This window comes from Ornithodoros turicata, chromosome 2 (assembly GCF_037126465.1).
Source record: "Ornithodoros turicata isolate Travis chromosome 2, ASM3712646v1, whole genome shotgun sequence".
NCBI classification, from domain to species: Eukaryota; Metazoa; Arthropoda; class Arachnida; order Ixodida; family Argasidae; genus Ornithodoros; species Ornithodoros turicata.
The window spans coordinates 141173216-141190824 of record NC_088202.1 but is presented as its reverse complement, the minus strand read 5'-3'; the positions used below and the strand labels follow the sequence as shown (position 1 = coordinate 141190824).

Sequence of the window (17609 nt, the reverse complement as noted above, 5' to 3'; positions counted from 1 at the left end):
TTTTGTGTCCAAAACCCCGACAACTCCCCCATGTAATGAGTCGTGTGCGAGAAAGTAGCATGAAACCACCAGTACATTATTCTTAATTCTCTCCATGTAAGGATGGACTTATGGATGGATAGATGTCATCGCTTCAATCGTCAATATGACGAGCAGTGCCGCGTTGGAGAGCGGTGCATTGTGGTGAAGCACGCACCGCGGCATTCAACGGAGCGGTTATGCAACACGGCATCATTGATTTTCGAAGAGGAGGAGGAGGAAGAGTGTCGTTGGGAGGAACCCGAGAGGTCTGCCTGCCTGATTAGGCGGCATGTTTCTCGGGAAGGGAAAGGTGGTGGAGAGGAGGAGAGGAAAGGGTGAAGTGGAAGACCGAGCGGAATCCGCTCGGGGGGAGGATAGCTGCGTCCATGGGCCGACTTCAGGGGAACTGTGCCGGCATACGCCTATTACACATCTGAGGGAAACCCAGGAAAAACCCCAGACGGCACAGCCGGCCCGCGGATTCGAACCGCGGACCTCCCAGTCTCCAAGCGCACGCGTTACCGCTGCGCCACCGGAGCTGGTTTGATTTTCGAATAAATTATCTTCACAGTATTTCTATCTACTGTTTCTTCTTAATGACCACTGATTGCTGGCAACGCATAGGGCGTGTCCACACCCCTGTGCGTTGTTGGTAGGCAGTGGTCTCTCCCTACTACTGAAAAACTGTATTTATATTTGACTGTACAGAAGAGACTACTAAGGAAGCATTTAGACACCTTTCTGAGTGAAAGTTTTGTCAGCAATAGGAAGTTCTGTCTGCGAAACTTTTGCAGCCTTATAAAGTGGGAGATTGTTTCTAGTTTGCTTTAAGAGTGCGTGCGAGAAAGTGAATGTACCGAAAACTTGTGAACTCAGCGTGTATTATCTGAGTAAGCAGCTGAGTACGGAGATTTGGAGGATTTGAAAATCCTCCGGCTTTCCAACACAAATTTCGAAAGTTAGAGATGAAAACTGGAGGAACTTATTCCTAGTACGTCTATAACGTGAAAGCCAGTACAGTGTAATGGTTAAAATGTGCAAACGCTCATGACCTGAACCAGAAGGTCCTAGAGTATTTACGTTTGGAACATTTTTGTCTAGGAACACCCCACACAGTCAGGTTCTCGGTTCAAGGTAGAAATGTTGACAGAGCGGCGGAGCTTATTCATGATTTGGTAATGCGTGGATGGATGGATTGCCAGACGTAAGGATTATCAAAAGGGGGCGTACAGCAAGAATGAAAAGACGTCTGAAGTTCAAAAACCCCGTCTCAGGAAATTGAAACGAGGGCGGTTGATGTGAGGAAAGGGTGGGACAGTTCCCAAAAGGGCTTAGGCCCTGGTTCCATAGTCTCTACTTCAGTGGCAGCACTGGACACTATAGCGCTGAACGAGAGCAGAAATTGGCTGCTCGTTTCGTATCCGAATTTGTGGCTGTTGTGCTCCTCTGTTATGTAATAATGGTGCAGTGATATAACACGTAAGATTTGTCTGCCTAGTGTACTGACATGCTGTACGTGCCATGAGACTGCGGTACTTTCGATTAACTGTGCTTCTTTTCGCGTGAACCGGAAATACTTCCAGGGCAAATTATTGTCAACGCCGATACTGCGTTAATGTCACATTAACCACCTTTCCTCTTGTGCTTTCTCTTGTGGGGCTTGGCGAACTGTGAGCTATACGTTGCTGTGAACGAAACTGAACCTTGAAGAAATTCGATAGAGATAGTCGAGTAACCCTTTGCCTTTTGAAGACTGGCTGAAACTAGTAGAAATAACTAAAAGAAAGATGCTTTAGATTTCGTTAATAACAACGCATGCATTTGACAGTTACTGTAAATAAAAAATATCGAACGCTTAACGAGACGATGTTTATCCCACAAAATTCTCTAGAAGTGTCCCCTGAGTACAAATGGCTCGCGCTACTTCTTTTTGGTCATTTTGATGGCGACAGGCCAGTTTCACGTGCTGGACAAGATTGCAAGACAGCAGATGGCAAGATGAGAAGATGGACAAGACAACGAGGTGAGCGCGCACATCAAACAACGAATTGTCATGAAGCTTCTCGTAAATGAAGTCATAGTCATCTGGAATTCACAGAAGACTTCGGGCTCAGTATGGCCACGAGACACTTAGCCGCAGCAAAGCGTTTGAGTGGTGCAAACGGTTCCGAGACGTCGTATGCATCAGTGCAGGAAGAACCCGGCTGGGGCGGCTCAGAGCCCAGTGGCAGGGTTCCTGAGAACATCCAACGTGTGGAGCCCCTGATCCTCAAGGACCGACGGATAACATGTCTCGAACTGGCTCGAAAGACGGACCTTTCTGTTGAACCGCCGAACACTATCCTCCATGAACACCTCCAGTTTCGGAAAGTGAGTACCCGTTGGGTCCCGAGGCAGCTCTGCCTGTTTGATCAGTATAGAAGACTGGAAATCTCCCAAGAGCTAAGGTACTGTTTCCACACCGAAGGACAGCCGTTCCTTGATCGGATCATCATGTGCAATGAAACGTGGGTGCACCATTTCTCTCCTGGGTCTAAACGCGCATCAAAACAGTGGAAGCATCCGAGCTCGCCAGCTCTCAAGAAGTTCCATAGCACCCTGTCTGCGGGTAACGTCATATGGCACCGGTTTTCAGGGACAAGGCTGGCGTGTTGATTTTCTGCGCAGTGGTACCACCATCAATAAGGCATATTACTGCCAGGTTCTCAGAGATGTGCGTAAGGCGCTGAAGGAAAAGCGGCCGGGCCTCATCACCAAAGGAGTCCTCTTTCAGGACAATGCACACCCGCATACCGCGCATCTCACGACACGCACCTTACAGGAACCTGACTGCGAGTTGCTGCCACATCCCCCTTACAGTCGAGACCTCGCCCCCAGCGATTTCCATCTCTTGGGGCCACTGAAGGCGTTCCTTGGGGGCCGCCACTTCAGCTGCGACCACGAGGTCAAGAATGCGGTCCGATCATGGCTGCTACGCGCCGGTAAGGATTTCTACGCTGCTGGCATCCAAGCCCTCGTGAAACGCTGGAACAAGTGCATTAGTGCAGCTGGAGATTACGTTGAAAAATAAACCTAATTTCTCGTTTGTAAGTTCATTTTACTTTTGCGAAAAATGAATTGTCCCTCGTATCTCCCCACAAGCGCAGTACAGGCAGTTATGCACACTGCCCGCGAAAGAATGAACCAACGCTGAACGTCCGGAAGGTGCCCACACATTAACGAAGAGTCTCTGAGGCAATACCATTGTAATCACCTCAGTATTCACTTATGAGCTACAAATGCACATTATATATCACACGCAAACGCGTCTTACCATTCCTATTGTCCTGGACTGCATTCCTACGCATGTGTACTAAAAGGCCTAGCTAGTACGACGCTATACGCACGCCTTCCGAATGTTCGAAACCTGAACAATGTGACCACATGTCCTCCTGTCCGCTGTAAGACAGCAAAAAAAGGAAGGCTCATGGCGTTATTGAGGGACCAACTGCTGCCTCGCGGTTCCTTCACTTTCACGCACCCTCCCTCACACAACGCCCGTGAGGTATTGAAATAAATAAATAAACATCTGGCGTTCAGGTTGCGAACAGATTATGTAATCTATGTAATCTGTGCAATGCCTGTGCCACATCCGAGCCACATCTGTGCCACATCAATGCATAGCACTGTGGCATCTCATTAGATATGTGCGAACAGATATTATGTAATCTTAGCTATATTTTTTTTGTCTATCAGCCTAGTTGCCGCAGCCACTAAGTGACGCCGATCTGGAGGATACTCTGGTGGTTATTGCCGATAACAAAAAAACAAACAAACAAGGAAGAGCTCTCATGCATGGCACATTTGAGTCTTATGCCTTAAAACGTAAATGTAATGCCAGAGTAATGCCATTACTTCGTTAAAGTAATGGCATTGCTAATGAATTATGAACATCCAAAAATTAGTAAGGTAATGTATTCGTTTTTTTTTTCTTTTGAAAACAACGAGTAATGCTCATGCATTACAAAACGAAAGTAATTTCACTGTCTCTGCCATGATGTCGCTGTGACCCCGCCTGGTACACGTGAAGAACAGCTTACCAGCATTGTCGTTTGTTATTGGCAAAGGTCATCAGGCCTCGAGAAATGAAGCCGTGTTCCTGTTGGTACATTCTGGTGCACACACCTTCGATATCGGATATCGTTTGTTGATTGCACCCCGTAACTGAAAACGAACAATATAAAACGAACAATATGACATTTGGGTACTTATATTGCAAAGCAGAGTCCACCACCTTCTACTTAGCCTATGGGGAATATCGCCTGTTCCCTGCAGGAGTTGTTCCACATAGATAGATCAGTGGTACAAAACCGGTAGCGGTAAATCCGCACACCCTGTATACAAGGTGTTCAAAATTAAGCTTTCACTAGCACTCTATAAATAGGCGAACAAAAGAAAACTGGAGCTATTTTTTCTGTTCCTTGAGTAAGAAACAGGTGCTACATAATTAGCAGCACCTGTTTCTTACACAAGTAGCGTAAAGTTATCATCCGGTTTACTGTCATCGCTGTGTTTGCGTAGCGCTCGTGAAAGCTTAATTTTGAACACCCTGTATACAAGGTGTTCAAAATTAAGCTTTCACAAGAACTTTTAAATAGGCGAACAAAAGAAAACTGGTGCTATTTTTTCTGTTCCTTGAAAAAGAAACAGATGCTACATAATTAGCAGCACGTGTTTCTTACAAGTTATCATCCGGTTTCCTGTCATCGCTGTGTTTGCGTAGCGCTCGTGAAAGCTTAATTTTGAACACCCTGTGTATGACCACAGGCTGGTCACAGCACCAGCTTTATTAAGATAAACATTACCGCATAAGGGAATTAAAGGTGGACTTCAGTGATTATTGGGAAGATAATGGAAGCCAGGTGAGGCAGAGCTGCGCTTGTGAACTCACCAAACCCACAGTTCAGCTTCGATGCTCCACAGACAGCCTTGACGTCATCGAGGAACCGCTCAATATGAAACGACACGTCGCATCTTTCTTCGTTGAGAATTTTTGGGACACACGTCTTGCTATATTCCATCACACTGCAATAGATAAGACCTATACGATAAATAGCTCATAAGTTGCAGGGACAATCTGATGCCGTCTCGCGACATTCTTTGATCCGAGTCACACAGAATAAGTAGCGCAGTGTACTGCACAGGAGGGTTTGGAACTGTTTTTCACGGCGAGCTACCTCAAACGTAAATCCACGTAATTCGGAAACGCAGAACTTGCGTGTTGCTAGGAACTTGACTACCCATTAGGGATTTTTTATTATTATTATTATTATCATTATTATCATTATTATTATTATTATTATTATTATTATTATATGTATCACTGTGAATGTCTTCCCGTTACGCTCCTCTTCCTGAATACTTCTGTTATGTTATGTTTCGCCTAATCTGTATATGTATGTATATATATATATGTGTGTATATATTTGTAAATACTACATTGTCTGCGTGCGCCAACACCAAGGCTTCGGCTGTTCTTGGGCACATTAATAAAGTTATTATTATTATTATTATTATTATTATTATTATTATTATTGTGGAAAAGCATCATATAGTTGCTCGCCGGGCGAAGGTGGCCTACGTTTCCCAAGGCCACTATGTATGGTAGCAGTATCTGTTTACCAGCAAATCTTCCCACGTTGCTTCTTGCGTGCCTTTATGCGTGAATTTGCGTAAAATTGGCTACATTCATAGGTAGTTCTCTTGCTCGATGACAATACACACGCTTCTTGCGTGGCGAGTAATCTGCACGCGCTTTCCTCCACGTTTTACACCTGTACTTTGTGAATGTGAATTTGTGGGCACGTTTGCGTGCGCACGTGTACAGGCACATTCTTTTGTGGCGGCCCGTGTGTGATGACGAAGACGTGCCTCTGCTGCCACGCGCTACGGCGCTAGCACGGCAGTTCTACCGGCACCGTCCTAGCGTGAGGCCACGACCATCTGCCCGCTGGGACATTCCATCATCGCCGGTCAGGACTCATGTAGAGGGACACCACCTCCTCTACATTTGGTGACCCGAACTATGAACACCCATGTTCGGCGTAATTCGGCCCAATACCATCCGAAATTCCTGCAAGCCCACCTCTGAAGTCATCTCCGAAGGTGCGGTGCATCGTTCAACCGAGGAACCGCTAGGCGACGACGCCAATCCACCGCGGCTCTACTCATCGCAACGCCCGGCCGCGAAACACCGTGGTTGTACCCATCTACCCAGCTCACGTCGCAATGGTCCCACACTCCACATCACGTCGCCACACGCTTCGTGATGGCACTCCTCGGGCTTCCACCAGCGGCACCTTCCCGAGCATCACGCTCCTGTACCGGTCGCGGTACGCCGCTGTCGACCGCCCCAGACGCACCCGCTACGCTTGCGGTCCAAGAACCCTGCCCGCCTCGCCTTCCCACCTGGCTTTTGTGCAACATAGTGGCAGTCCAGTCCATCCAATTGCGGTCAAGGGGCACCGGGACCAACGTTCCACCGGGGACACGCACGGAGGCCACAGTGAGTTTTACTCCCGGTCTCCCCGTGCTTCACGATGGTCCTCCCCGCAGTCCCCTTGGCGACAACACTACGAGCTCAACGCTCACGAACCGGTCGCGGTTCTGTCGCCCCACTCTCTTATCACTTCGGCCTACATGCATGCTCTCCGCTTTGGCCCGCCCCTGGAACCCTCCCGGCCAGCTCTTGTCCGCACCGTTCAGCCCGCCACTTCTGCCCAGTCATCACAAGACGCAAGACCAGCCGTCCCTGTACTGCGTGTCGCCCGTCTTCCTCCTCTTCCTGTATCGACGCGGAATCTCAACCGCCAGCTCTACACCGCTCCGCGTCTGAGGGGGGGAGTGATGTGGCGGCCCGTGTGTGATGACGAAGACGTGCCTCTGCTGCCATGCGCTACGGCGCTGGCACGGCAGTTCTACCGGCACCGTCCTAGCGTGAGGCCACGACCATCTGCCCGCTGGGACATTCCATCATCGCCGGTCAGGACTCATGTAGAGGGACACCACCTCCTCTACACTTTCTCTGTCCTTCTCGCGGCAATTGCTGTTAGTAAAGCACTGGTCGCTCAATCTTATTTTCTTTCAATTTTGTTACGAACTGGACCGGGAACGTGCCAATCTTTACAGCGCCGAAAAAAAAGAAAAGAAAAAAGAAAACGAATACTCCAATTCTTCAGGATTACACCCCGGGTTTCGAAAATATACCTTCAAGGGAGTATATGTTTATACCATAAGGTGCAAATAACATACCTTTAGGGAGGTATAAAGTTACTATACCTCGAAGGAATTATCGCGTTTATACTTCAAAATATACGCGCCCTGGGACAAGTCGTTTATACCCTAAAATAAAAATAAGAAACGATACCCACGTATAAATTTTTCAAACAGTGTACGTTTGATGATCATTGCCAAAGTCTTCGCATCTGCGGATGAAAATAATTCCAAGCACGGCAATGGGTGTTACAATAAGCTAACACACAAGAGAAGCTGCTTATTTCTAATGGTACGACAAATGGAAAAACGAATAAGTGGAAAGAAGTCAAAGGAGGAGGCATTCATGGGAGGATTGTTGTCTGCTTTAGTCTGACCCCAGTTGTTTTGAACCAGTCAAGCAGTAGGGTGATATTTTTCTCATCTGATTGTTTTTCCATTTCTGCAAATCTTATTGATCCACGTTGCATAGCGTGACCAACACAATACTGCATCGCCCTAAGAACGAGGAACAGGTGTATGCCCGTCTTGCAGAAGGGTCCAGGCAGTTTCACAGACCTGGCAATGGCAAACATCCCTTCATGCAATCCTTCACTGGGATCGCAATAGTGTGTGACCCAAAAATTTCCAAGCCTGCTCTTAGAGTGCAAAAGAACTAAACACACGGCATTCGACGAGCATACCTGCAGTACTTGAAAGCACCTGGCGTCACAGACGAAATATCCCTTCCTTTGCGCATGCGCATTAACTAGACAAAAAAGTAGAGAACTCCGACTTGACATAACAAAATAACAAGGTTTACTCAGACGTCTCGTCTGTCATGCGACGGACATCGGTGCTTTAGCTGTAGGACATGCAATTTCATTCAAACGACCACGCTCTCAGTTCGTTCGACTAAATGGCATTGGCACCGTGGAGCGAGATGGCGCCTGCTTGCAGCAAGTGGTTGCAGCCATGAAGTTGATTTGCAGTAGGATTAGCGCGTACGTTGGCCGTTTCGAAAAATGTGTTTCATCTGGGTGAAGTTGCCGGATGTAACGACACACTGAATTGGACATTTCACGCGCTTCAACGTCCAATATTGCCTTTCTGCTTGAGCATTTGGTACAACAGGGGTAAGCATCATTTCCTTCGTTTTCAGTCAGAACGTGATGTACACGGCAATATTCCCAGGATTTCTTTCAGGACTCCTTTTCAGGACTTTTCAGGAGGTTTTCAGGACTTCTGCATATGTGAGCATTTTCTATTCCTTCTCTTTTCTCTCCCTCTCCCGTTTCTTGAGATCTCTATATCACTAGAATGTTTCGTGGAGACGACAGCAAATGCGCACTGTATCCAGGGCCGCTGCTATAGGGGTGTGCGGGGCCTGAGGCAAAGGCACATCGCGGGGCCGGTTTCACACCAGCAGTAATGGAAATATAAGAAACGATAATATTTTTGCAGTGGGAGATATTAGCAGCACGGGAAACGGCAGAAGGAGAGAAGGGTGGGAAATCCTCAGTATAGCTTGCAGAGTTGGCGGATTTTTCTTAGAAGTGGGACTTTTCTCATCACACGACGGAATGGCACATAACACATTCCTTCTCTCATTTCTGTTTTACTCGAAGATCGCGCGTGCGATTTAAGTCCATACTTGATATCTTTTTAAAAAAGGAATCCCTGGTTTGAGGGCTTCGTGCGCGGGGCCTATGCAAGCGCGGGGCCTAAGGCGGTCGCCTTACTCGCCTAGCCCTATCGCCGGCCCTGACTGCATCGCAAGGCGTTGGACGTGCAGGTGGATGACTGCTACACGACATATTCACAGGACAGTTGCAAAAAAAGAAGCAGAAGAGAAAAAACATCTCGTCCGTAAGCGCATCCCGGGATCCCCATTTCGAAACCCCAATACCCCGGCGACTGTAAAGACGGCTCGGGATTCCGAATCTTAGAATGCCAATACCCTGTCCCACTTTCGTTCCCACAAACGCCCTCGCTTTTGTGGTCCTTTGAAACGCATGTGAAGGAACACTTACCAACAATGTAGTTTGGATGCGTTTCGTATCTTCTGATAATTGCTGTTGCACGTGCTCTTCGCACTAGCTAGCAATCCAGCAGGACAAAGGTCACCTGAAAACGAAAGATACGATTTCGTTTCGTCGATGTTTCATGCCGCCGATCCTACGGCGGAACCTACGTGGAATGGTACAATGATCGAAGAATACCAATGCGCAGTCATGGGAAGCAAGATATTAAGAAGTATAACTGGCTTATTTAGTTATCGTATAGCTATAAGGGGGCTCGCGGCGTTATATTGTTACCGGCAAAGCTATCAGAAAAAGGAGCGAGTTCCCCTAATAGTTACCACGGCGCAAAAGTACCCAGTTAAGTTACAAGTTAAGTTAGGTTACAACTTGGAGCCATGCATAGTGACAAGCCTCCTGTGTCGGCGTCAAAACCTGGCGGAAACCTGGCAGTCGGTAATCAACTGAGTGTGGCCATGATAATTTCAGAAATCAATTCTTGCACATGTTCTCATCTAAAGGTGCATGAATATCATAACATATGAAGTGCCAGAGAAATGTAAAAAAATACATCTCAACAACAACAAAAATTAAACTAATAACTAGAAGACAGACAACGAAAAAAAGAAGAACAGGTAATTGCAGAGGCTGATGCAATGTGAAGACGCCACGACCGAGAGCGAGAGGAGAGGGCGAGAGGCGAGACTGGCAGGTGGCAGTTGCAACTTGGACGCGTCGGAGCAAGTTGGTTTTGTCATCCGTTACCGTCGCAAGGATGGCGTATCTTGCTCCTGTGCAGTATTTGTGTGTGTTTTAGTGAGTTTTGTAAGACAATGCGATGACAGTGGTTTCTGTGCAACACATTGTCGATTTCCCGGAAGAGTTTTGACGCCAAGAAGACGTAAACGGCATAGGGGCAAGAACGCACTGTGAAACGCCAATCGGACTGCACGTCGCGAATGTTTGCAGGTATGAGTGATGACGGTGATGTTTTGATTACTATTAATCACATGTTCCATTTTATAAACTTAGGAGGAACTTGAAGAAGAACAGGATAAGATGATTCCGAGCGTACGATGGGAAGGGGGTGTATGTCGCGACCTGCATGGAAAACAGGAGTGTTATGTGTGTCATCTTCTCTCAGAAAATACAAGATGTGAGGTGGCCAACGAACGGAAGCTCCATGTGGTCCGTGAGTGCATTGCACAGTCAGGCATATGCTTTGTCTAGACACAGTGAGTGATCAGACTTATACTACGTCGTATGTACATGTAGAGATGTATTGATTATTTCTTTCTGCTCAGTGCATGCTTTTAGCAGAATAAACGGTATTTACTTGAGTCATTTCTACGCATTATTTTCGTTCATGCATTCAGTGGTTCCACTTCAAGTGGGACCACCGTGAAGCTGGTTCCACTTCCAACTGGTCCCAGACACTAAGTGGTCCCACACTCAAAGCGGGACCTATACAATAAACCACTTTGAAGTGGTCCTACTCCAGATTTTTGCCTGGGCGGGATCGGGGCCTAGACGGGTCCCACTGAAATACAATTCATCAAGTGGTCCCACTTCCTGACTGGTTCCAGGTCCCAAGCAGTCCCCATCCCAGAGTGGTTCCCTACTGGGATCACCTGGGAGTGGGGACTAGCATGAGATCTGTTTCAAAAACCACTTTGGACTGGTCCCACTCTAGATTTTTGCCTGGGTATATTGATCACCTGTTTTGTATTGCAACGCTTCTTTTTTGTTTTGTTTTTGTTTTTTGCGGTAAGAAAGTGACCAAGCGCCGGTGTAATACACACGTGTAGGCCGATATTGTCGTCTCACACCACCAAGTTTTTGTTGGCGTTGGTGCTTGCAAAAATGCTGTGCTAGCGAATTGAGGCTTTGAAGTTGGCAACACTTCCCTGAGCAGAAAGGAAAGACAAATGGACAGAAAACAGCGCAAACTGCATGAAAGCAAGCAAGATGAAAAGGTGCCCATTTAGCGTGCATGTTTGAACATTGTTTCGAAGTCCACGAATGAATCCACCGTAAAATATAATATCCGCGTTTTGGAATGTTCAAGATGATTTCCGAGACGGCGACATTTGCGTTCGCATCCGCTTCGCAACATCTGTTTGCATTGCTCGCAGCTATGAGATGCCGTGTGGAGAACCGGTCGGCATGCAACTACTGTCCAATGCGCATGCTGCCGACAAAAGGATAAGACCCTCAAAAGATAACAAATGGAAAGCAAAATGGGGGCACATGAAGAACATGCATTGCCCTCTTTGTTCCCACCCCCCGTTGTGTATGTAATAGACAAGCTCACGGAGGAGGGCAACGTCACGACTAATCGTCCTGGGCCGACTTCTAAGGGAACTGTGCCGACATATGCCTGACAGCGTCTGAGAGCAACCTCCAGGCAGCACAACTGGCACCAGGATTCGAACCCGGTTACCTCCCAGTCTTGACGCGACACGGCCACCATGCCCAAGGTTGACGAATCGCCGCCGAGAAAAACGGCATCGTCGCACAACCCTGTACTATACCCGTCTCACGTAAGGCGAAGGCTGCGCTGTTTCTGAGCTCTATAGGTGCTGTTGCGAAGCGCCGTATGGTGACGAGTCCGGTCCCAACACCCTGGGACGTAGGCAGAGGCAAGTCTTAGCACAAGTGTACAAGAGCTCTCCTTTTAGCGGGTCACAGCGTTCGCTTAAATTGGCGACGTCCCAGGGATCAGGTCGGAGTCGGCTGTGGATCCAGCAATGCTAACTCTCATGAAGCCAGTCCCTCATGAATTGGCTCACGGACTGTGAGGAAGATGACGTCCCGAGTTGTGGGAGGAGGGCGTATAGTCCAGGTTCCAGTTTATTTGTCAAGTTGGTTCGTTTCTCGGGTGTTCGTTTCCATACTGCTGCATACGGTTCGTGCAGGTCGATCTGACCATATTGAAGCGAAACATCATGCTCTGTTTGGCCCTTATACTGCTCGCTCCTCAAACACTACCTGCACCACTGATCAAGTTCTTCTAACGCGGTCTGGTCCTGCTGATAGCGCTTATCAGCAGAGGATCACTCACAAATTGCATGCCGCGCCCTTACTTGCCTGTTCTAACGATGGGGTTCTTTGAATTTCGTATATTGTCCCTGCCATGATGTTGAATATGAAAATAGTTCCTTGACAATACTGGTCACACTACAACCTTTGTTGTGATCAACATTGCTGTGTAACCAGAATATATATTTTAAAAAAATGTTGCAATCCTCTGAATGGAGGACAGCAGATGCTATAACCAGTTCGAACACCCTTCTCCTGAGAGCTACTCTTCCCCGAAGACATGTAGCATGCATTGTGCGCCAGCACGCTTCCTGTTGTTGTACTCACAGTGCCAGTACGGTGATTGACATTGGTCATCCATTTGATCTCGTATCTTGTCAACATACGGTTGATAAATTTCTTCCCTGCATCCTTTTTGACTTAATTCGCGTGGAACACATCTCTTCTCGTAATCCAAAGTGCTGCAAAGGATAGCGTACAAATATCTTTTAGACGACAGGGACGTTTCTCGTGGCTAGTCATATAGGCTCGCTTTAGAACAGGTCGACATCTACAGTGGCCCGCACAGGGGAGTCTTTTTTTTAGTGTTCGGTGCGGCAAGATATGTCAAACCTAGGCCTCCACGTATTACACCAGGCAAGAAAGCTCCCAAGAAAAAGCTGTGCCGCACTTAGTTCGTTTATCTACCACATTGGCGCTTCCTACATGACCCAAAAGGCTGCTAAGCCAGAGCGCGATCCGCAATGAGGATAAGACTATACTACACTACCACCTTACAGCGGGCATCAGCTTCTTCCACGGATTGTGGCGGTTGTGCACTCTACTCCCGAATGAATTACTGTCCCAGTATGTTAGAATAAACGGTTGTCCAGAAAACGTTTGGCCCAGAGCATTGATTTCGGTGTGGACCGTGTGCCCCGCGCCTTCGGGACTAGCAGACGATGCTAGCAGACGACAACCATCGTTATCACACAAGTTCCTCGGTTATAAAAGCCGTTTAAAATTTTTGTAATTGATGTAATTGATTTTTTTCGAGACCTCGCCTGCGAAATCACGTAGTCTTCTGACGAAATGCTCTCTGAGTTGAAAATGTATTTTTCGCAGAAGATCAGTGGTCATATATAAGATAGCCCTGCCGCCTTCTCATTCGAAAGAGAGGGAGAAAAAGTCCGAGTCTGGGCGCTTGTGGTATGAAAAGAAAGAATAAGGGGAAGGGAGTCTTGCTTGCGACATTTCCCTTTCGTTCATTATGGTGACAACATCCACAAGGGAAATCGATTCGCATTGTTCAAAAATCCTCACGTATGCGAGTTATATAGTTCTCTCTTCCGAGCAGGCATACAACATAGACACTCACAGTACCAAATCCACGTGACGAAATCATCGTCGTTGAGAAGTTCCCACACGACACATTTCCCAGAGCGCAGAACTGTGCCGAAGCTCCGAAACCTGGCAAGGTCCCAATAACATCGCCATCCTGGGCCATGTATAGCGAGCGCCATGTGGCAGATAAGTGAACTAAGTCCGGCACGAGTTTTCAATGGCGAAATCGCGAAGCCTTCAGGCCTGGTGTAATGCATGGGGGACTAGGTCAAACATATATATAGATAATTCAGCAAAACGCAAATGCGTGCTTAGTTTCCGTTCGGGTATACTACGGCTGCACCAAAACGGCGTGACTTCTCCTCACCTACTGTACATGCCTGCAAAAAACAGTGATGGTGGTGGGGATGTGACAGAGAAAGGAATAGGACGTGAAATTTCCTCGCTTGTTCTTCAGTAAGTCATTCATTAAAAGAGCAGCCATGCTTGACAACTCAATCGAGGTCCCTCAAGCGACGGGAGTATTTCATAAGGGCGGCCATTATCCACATTATAAATGCGATTGCGCCGCCCCTCAGAAATGCCTGCGGTCTGCGGCAAAAACTTAGCTCAGCTCAGTGACCTTACGGGAACCATGAGCTAAGAGACGGGACTTCTCCCTTTTTCACGGGGCCGGTCGTATTTGCGAGGTGAAGCTCTCACAGGGTCGCTGCGGTCATTGTCATCTTACGTTATATTGCATCTTCCCAGCAAAACGATCGGGACTGGAGAGCCAAGTCTCGCGTGGCTTATCTCTGAGGTGGTGGTATGAAGGGGAGGAGAGGTTAAGTAGTCGGCGGAATAGAGCACGAAGAACCCACTAAAGCGCTTCTGACTGTACCTTAGAGAGGGCGCCTCATGCTCACGTTAAACAGAGCCGTATATAGAGAGAGTTTGGCCATCTTTTGATCTTTTGCCGCTTCATGGGGGGATCCTGTTTTGACGTCAGAGTCGCCGTTGGCATCGCACAAAAAGCCTGAGTCCAAGTTAAATCCGCTTATCAGACAGCAGGTAGGTGCCACTTTGAAGCTGCCCACCGGCTAGTCGACAGGTGCTTTTGTCGCGCTCAATGTAATCTACCACAATCGCCGGCTTATGACCCACAGGCGCATGTGGCAGGTCTGTGGTAAGGTGGCTCTGTTACCAAGCTGAAATGGTTCAAGGACGAAGGGATCTCGAAGGACGCCATACGCACGTGTCTTCCCTCCTTGCATCGTGAAGAACGCTTTGCATCAACATGGCGTCGGCAACCGGTTGACGAATGGGCAACAATAGAGCCCATCGAGAGAAGTCGTTCAATCGTGACGTCGCATGACGCAGTTCAAGTAAGGCTCCTCCTAGTGGCCAAACTCTCTCTATAAACGGTTCTGACGTTAACGTCATCGTACGCCGAAGGGCTTCCGCCCATTCCCACAGAGGACGTCATAGTCTCACGTTGCATGTCGGCTACATTACGGAGACATATTCCCGTTCGCGTAAAGTCAAGAAATGCACGTATTTTGTATGCTTAAACTGGTGCTTCCTCCGCAACGTGGTAACGCATTTCGCTTTAGTTATTTCGCCAATGACACTTGGTGAGGGGATACAGACAAAAAGCTACAAAAACTGCAGCTTGACGAGGTCTGACCCCGCTTTGTACACTCGACAGGTACAACAAAGCAATGACAAATCGCAAACCAAACAATGCAAAACGAACAGCAATGACAAATAGCAAACCAGACGAACTACGGAGGTGCATAAAACAAAAAAGCTATGAGAACACACGAAATAATATGACTATCCTAGTCAACATACATGGCCTTTATAGAGCGAATTGAAAGACAGCTGATGTTAATGTTGTTTTGAATATGGAAATTGATATGTGGAAGATTGTATGATATGTGGAAGATTATATGAAACCGACTGTGAGCCATAATTAGTTCGTGCACACGGTGTGAAGTAGGGCTCATTGTAGCGTAGTGAATAAGAGGTTAGTCTCATGGTTAAATTGGCTAGGGCTAGAAAGATGTGATTATTTTGCTTTACTGAAGTTACATATGTAAAGGACATACGGTACATATAGAGATCCATAATTCCGATTATGCTAAATTTCGCGAAGAGGGATCCTGTTGGATGTAAAAAGGGAACGTTTGCTATGTGACGAAGTACCTTCTTCTGACACAAAAGTACCCTTTCAAATTTCAAACGATTCGTCATCATATGTTTGGAACTGGTCAACAGTACGAGCCTGTGTAGAAAGCTGGGCATTTAACGGCGACATAATCTGATAAAGTTATATACCGACAGAACATACATTGACCAACAGCAATTGCTGTTGGTGAAATAGCGCGAAGAAGAATTTTGCTTCAAGCCAAACCCCACAGTGCGTTATCTTTTCTAGCAGGACAGGTCCCGACAAAAGTATACGGAACACGCGAGTGGAGCGACACCCTACCGGCGAGGAACGGAAGTGGGCTTGTTTACTCGTTCAGACGGGTGAGCGAGTGCGGTAATAGCGACGCACCGCGGTCGTTTCCGTATGGCTTGAATTGGTCTCGCTGGCTTGCGCAACCCTCTACCCAAATAGTGAACAAGCCCGCTTCCGCTTGACGGTAGCTCGTCGAACCGAGAGGAAAATACACCGCTCGTGTGTTTCTCAAACTTTTCTGGGGACCTATGCATCATAAAGGTCTGTTCCCACATGCAGCGCTTCGCTTAAAGGCCAGTTCCCACATATCGCGCTTTACTACACAGCGCTAGAAAATTTCGCTATATTTTCCTCCGCGCATTGCTGTGAACCACTATAAAACCACTCTTGTCGAAGTAGAGCCCCGGTCAACTTTTCTAGCGCTATATTGAGCGCTGAGTCTACGTTGACCAATCGTGAGCTTCTTTCAGCCGTGACGTCGCGGAATCTGGGATTTGTTTTGCTTCCGATCACTCGAAGCAGCAAGGCGGAAAGGCGACGACGACGACGACGTGAAAATGGCCTCAAGTTTCATCTACGCGTGCACCTGCCAATGCATCTCTGTTTGGTTACAACACTTCGGTATCGCGATCACAGCATCGAAAGCGTCATCCGCCTTCATGCAGCCGATACTCGACGCGGACAGTAAACAATCACGGTAGTACTGGTACATCAAGTCGCAACGAGGTATCCCGTGACTGCTGCAGGATAACGCTCTGTGCTCGGTTGTATGCACTGATCTCTATAGTATATAGGCTGGATCGCGCATAGGGTGCTCCACTGCGTGGTCACCGGCCGCCATATTGGTGGGCCCAACGCACTTTGTCGTCTGCATTTAGTTGAAGCGGGGCCGCCCGTATTTTTTAAGATTTGCTTTAAACTAAAGGGCATGCCATGCCAGTTTGTTGCAGTTTTGAGTACACTTCACACGGACAGAGAAAGAGGGATAATTTTTCACAGGTGAGCTCTGTATTTTGAGGAAAAATCTGTTTATTCGTGTCGCATGCCTCTGACAACTCGGACTTGGCGGAAAGTATGTGTGGCTGTTGGACATAAGAGAACTGATGTTCTGAGGCTGGAACAACGTAGAAGGGACAAATACAAACAAAGCCTCAAATTGCCTAAGAAATTAACGACGAAAGATGAAAGTCGCTGAAAAGGATAGCCAGCTGTAGGACTCGAACCCACATCTTCTGGATTACCGGTCCAAGGCTTTCAACTTTCATGTGTGGCTGCTCCAACAAATCTCAATACCATGTATTTTCTATGAACAATGCGCTTGTGCTTGCAGGTTCCCCTCACTGTCGCTCAGCTGTGCCGAAGAACCAGATGCAGAACCTACGCCAATATGCCAATTTGTTCCACTGTTCGTTTAAACTGTGAGGTGCGGCGGAAGTAAATAAACTGCTGTGTTAACCTCGTACGTGCAGACGCTCCTACAGCGCGTGTGAATAAAGTCACGCATGTGAATGCTCTTCATGCACAGC

The 17609-nt window shown here is 47.5% G+C and overlaps 1 protein-coding gene across 2 annotated transcripts in view; it reads right to left on the bottom strand.

Annotated features, from left to right (window-relative positions):
• LOC135386236 (uncharacterized) overlaps positions 1-17609 on the bottom strand; it is a 220632-nt gene that overhangs the window by 142188 nt on the left and 60835 nt on the right. For both annotated transcript variants that reach the window (XM_064616046.1, XM_064616047.1), the window contains exons 13-16: positions 12642-12775; positions 9285-9378; positions 4952-5085; positions 4101-4224 (exon numbers count right to left, since the gene is read on the bottom strand). In XM_064616046.1, the coding sequence (XP_064472116.1) occupies positions 4101-4224; positions 4952-5085; positions 9285-9378; positions 12642-12775 (486 nt within the window). The remainder of the gene's footprint in view (positions 1-4100; positions 4225-4951; positions 5086-9284; positions 9379-12641; positions 12776-17609) is intronic.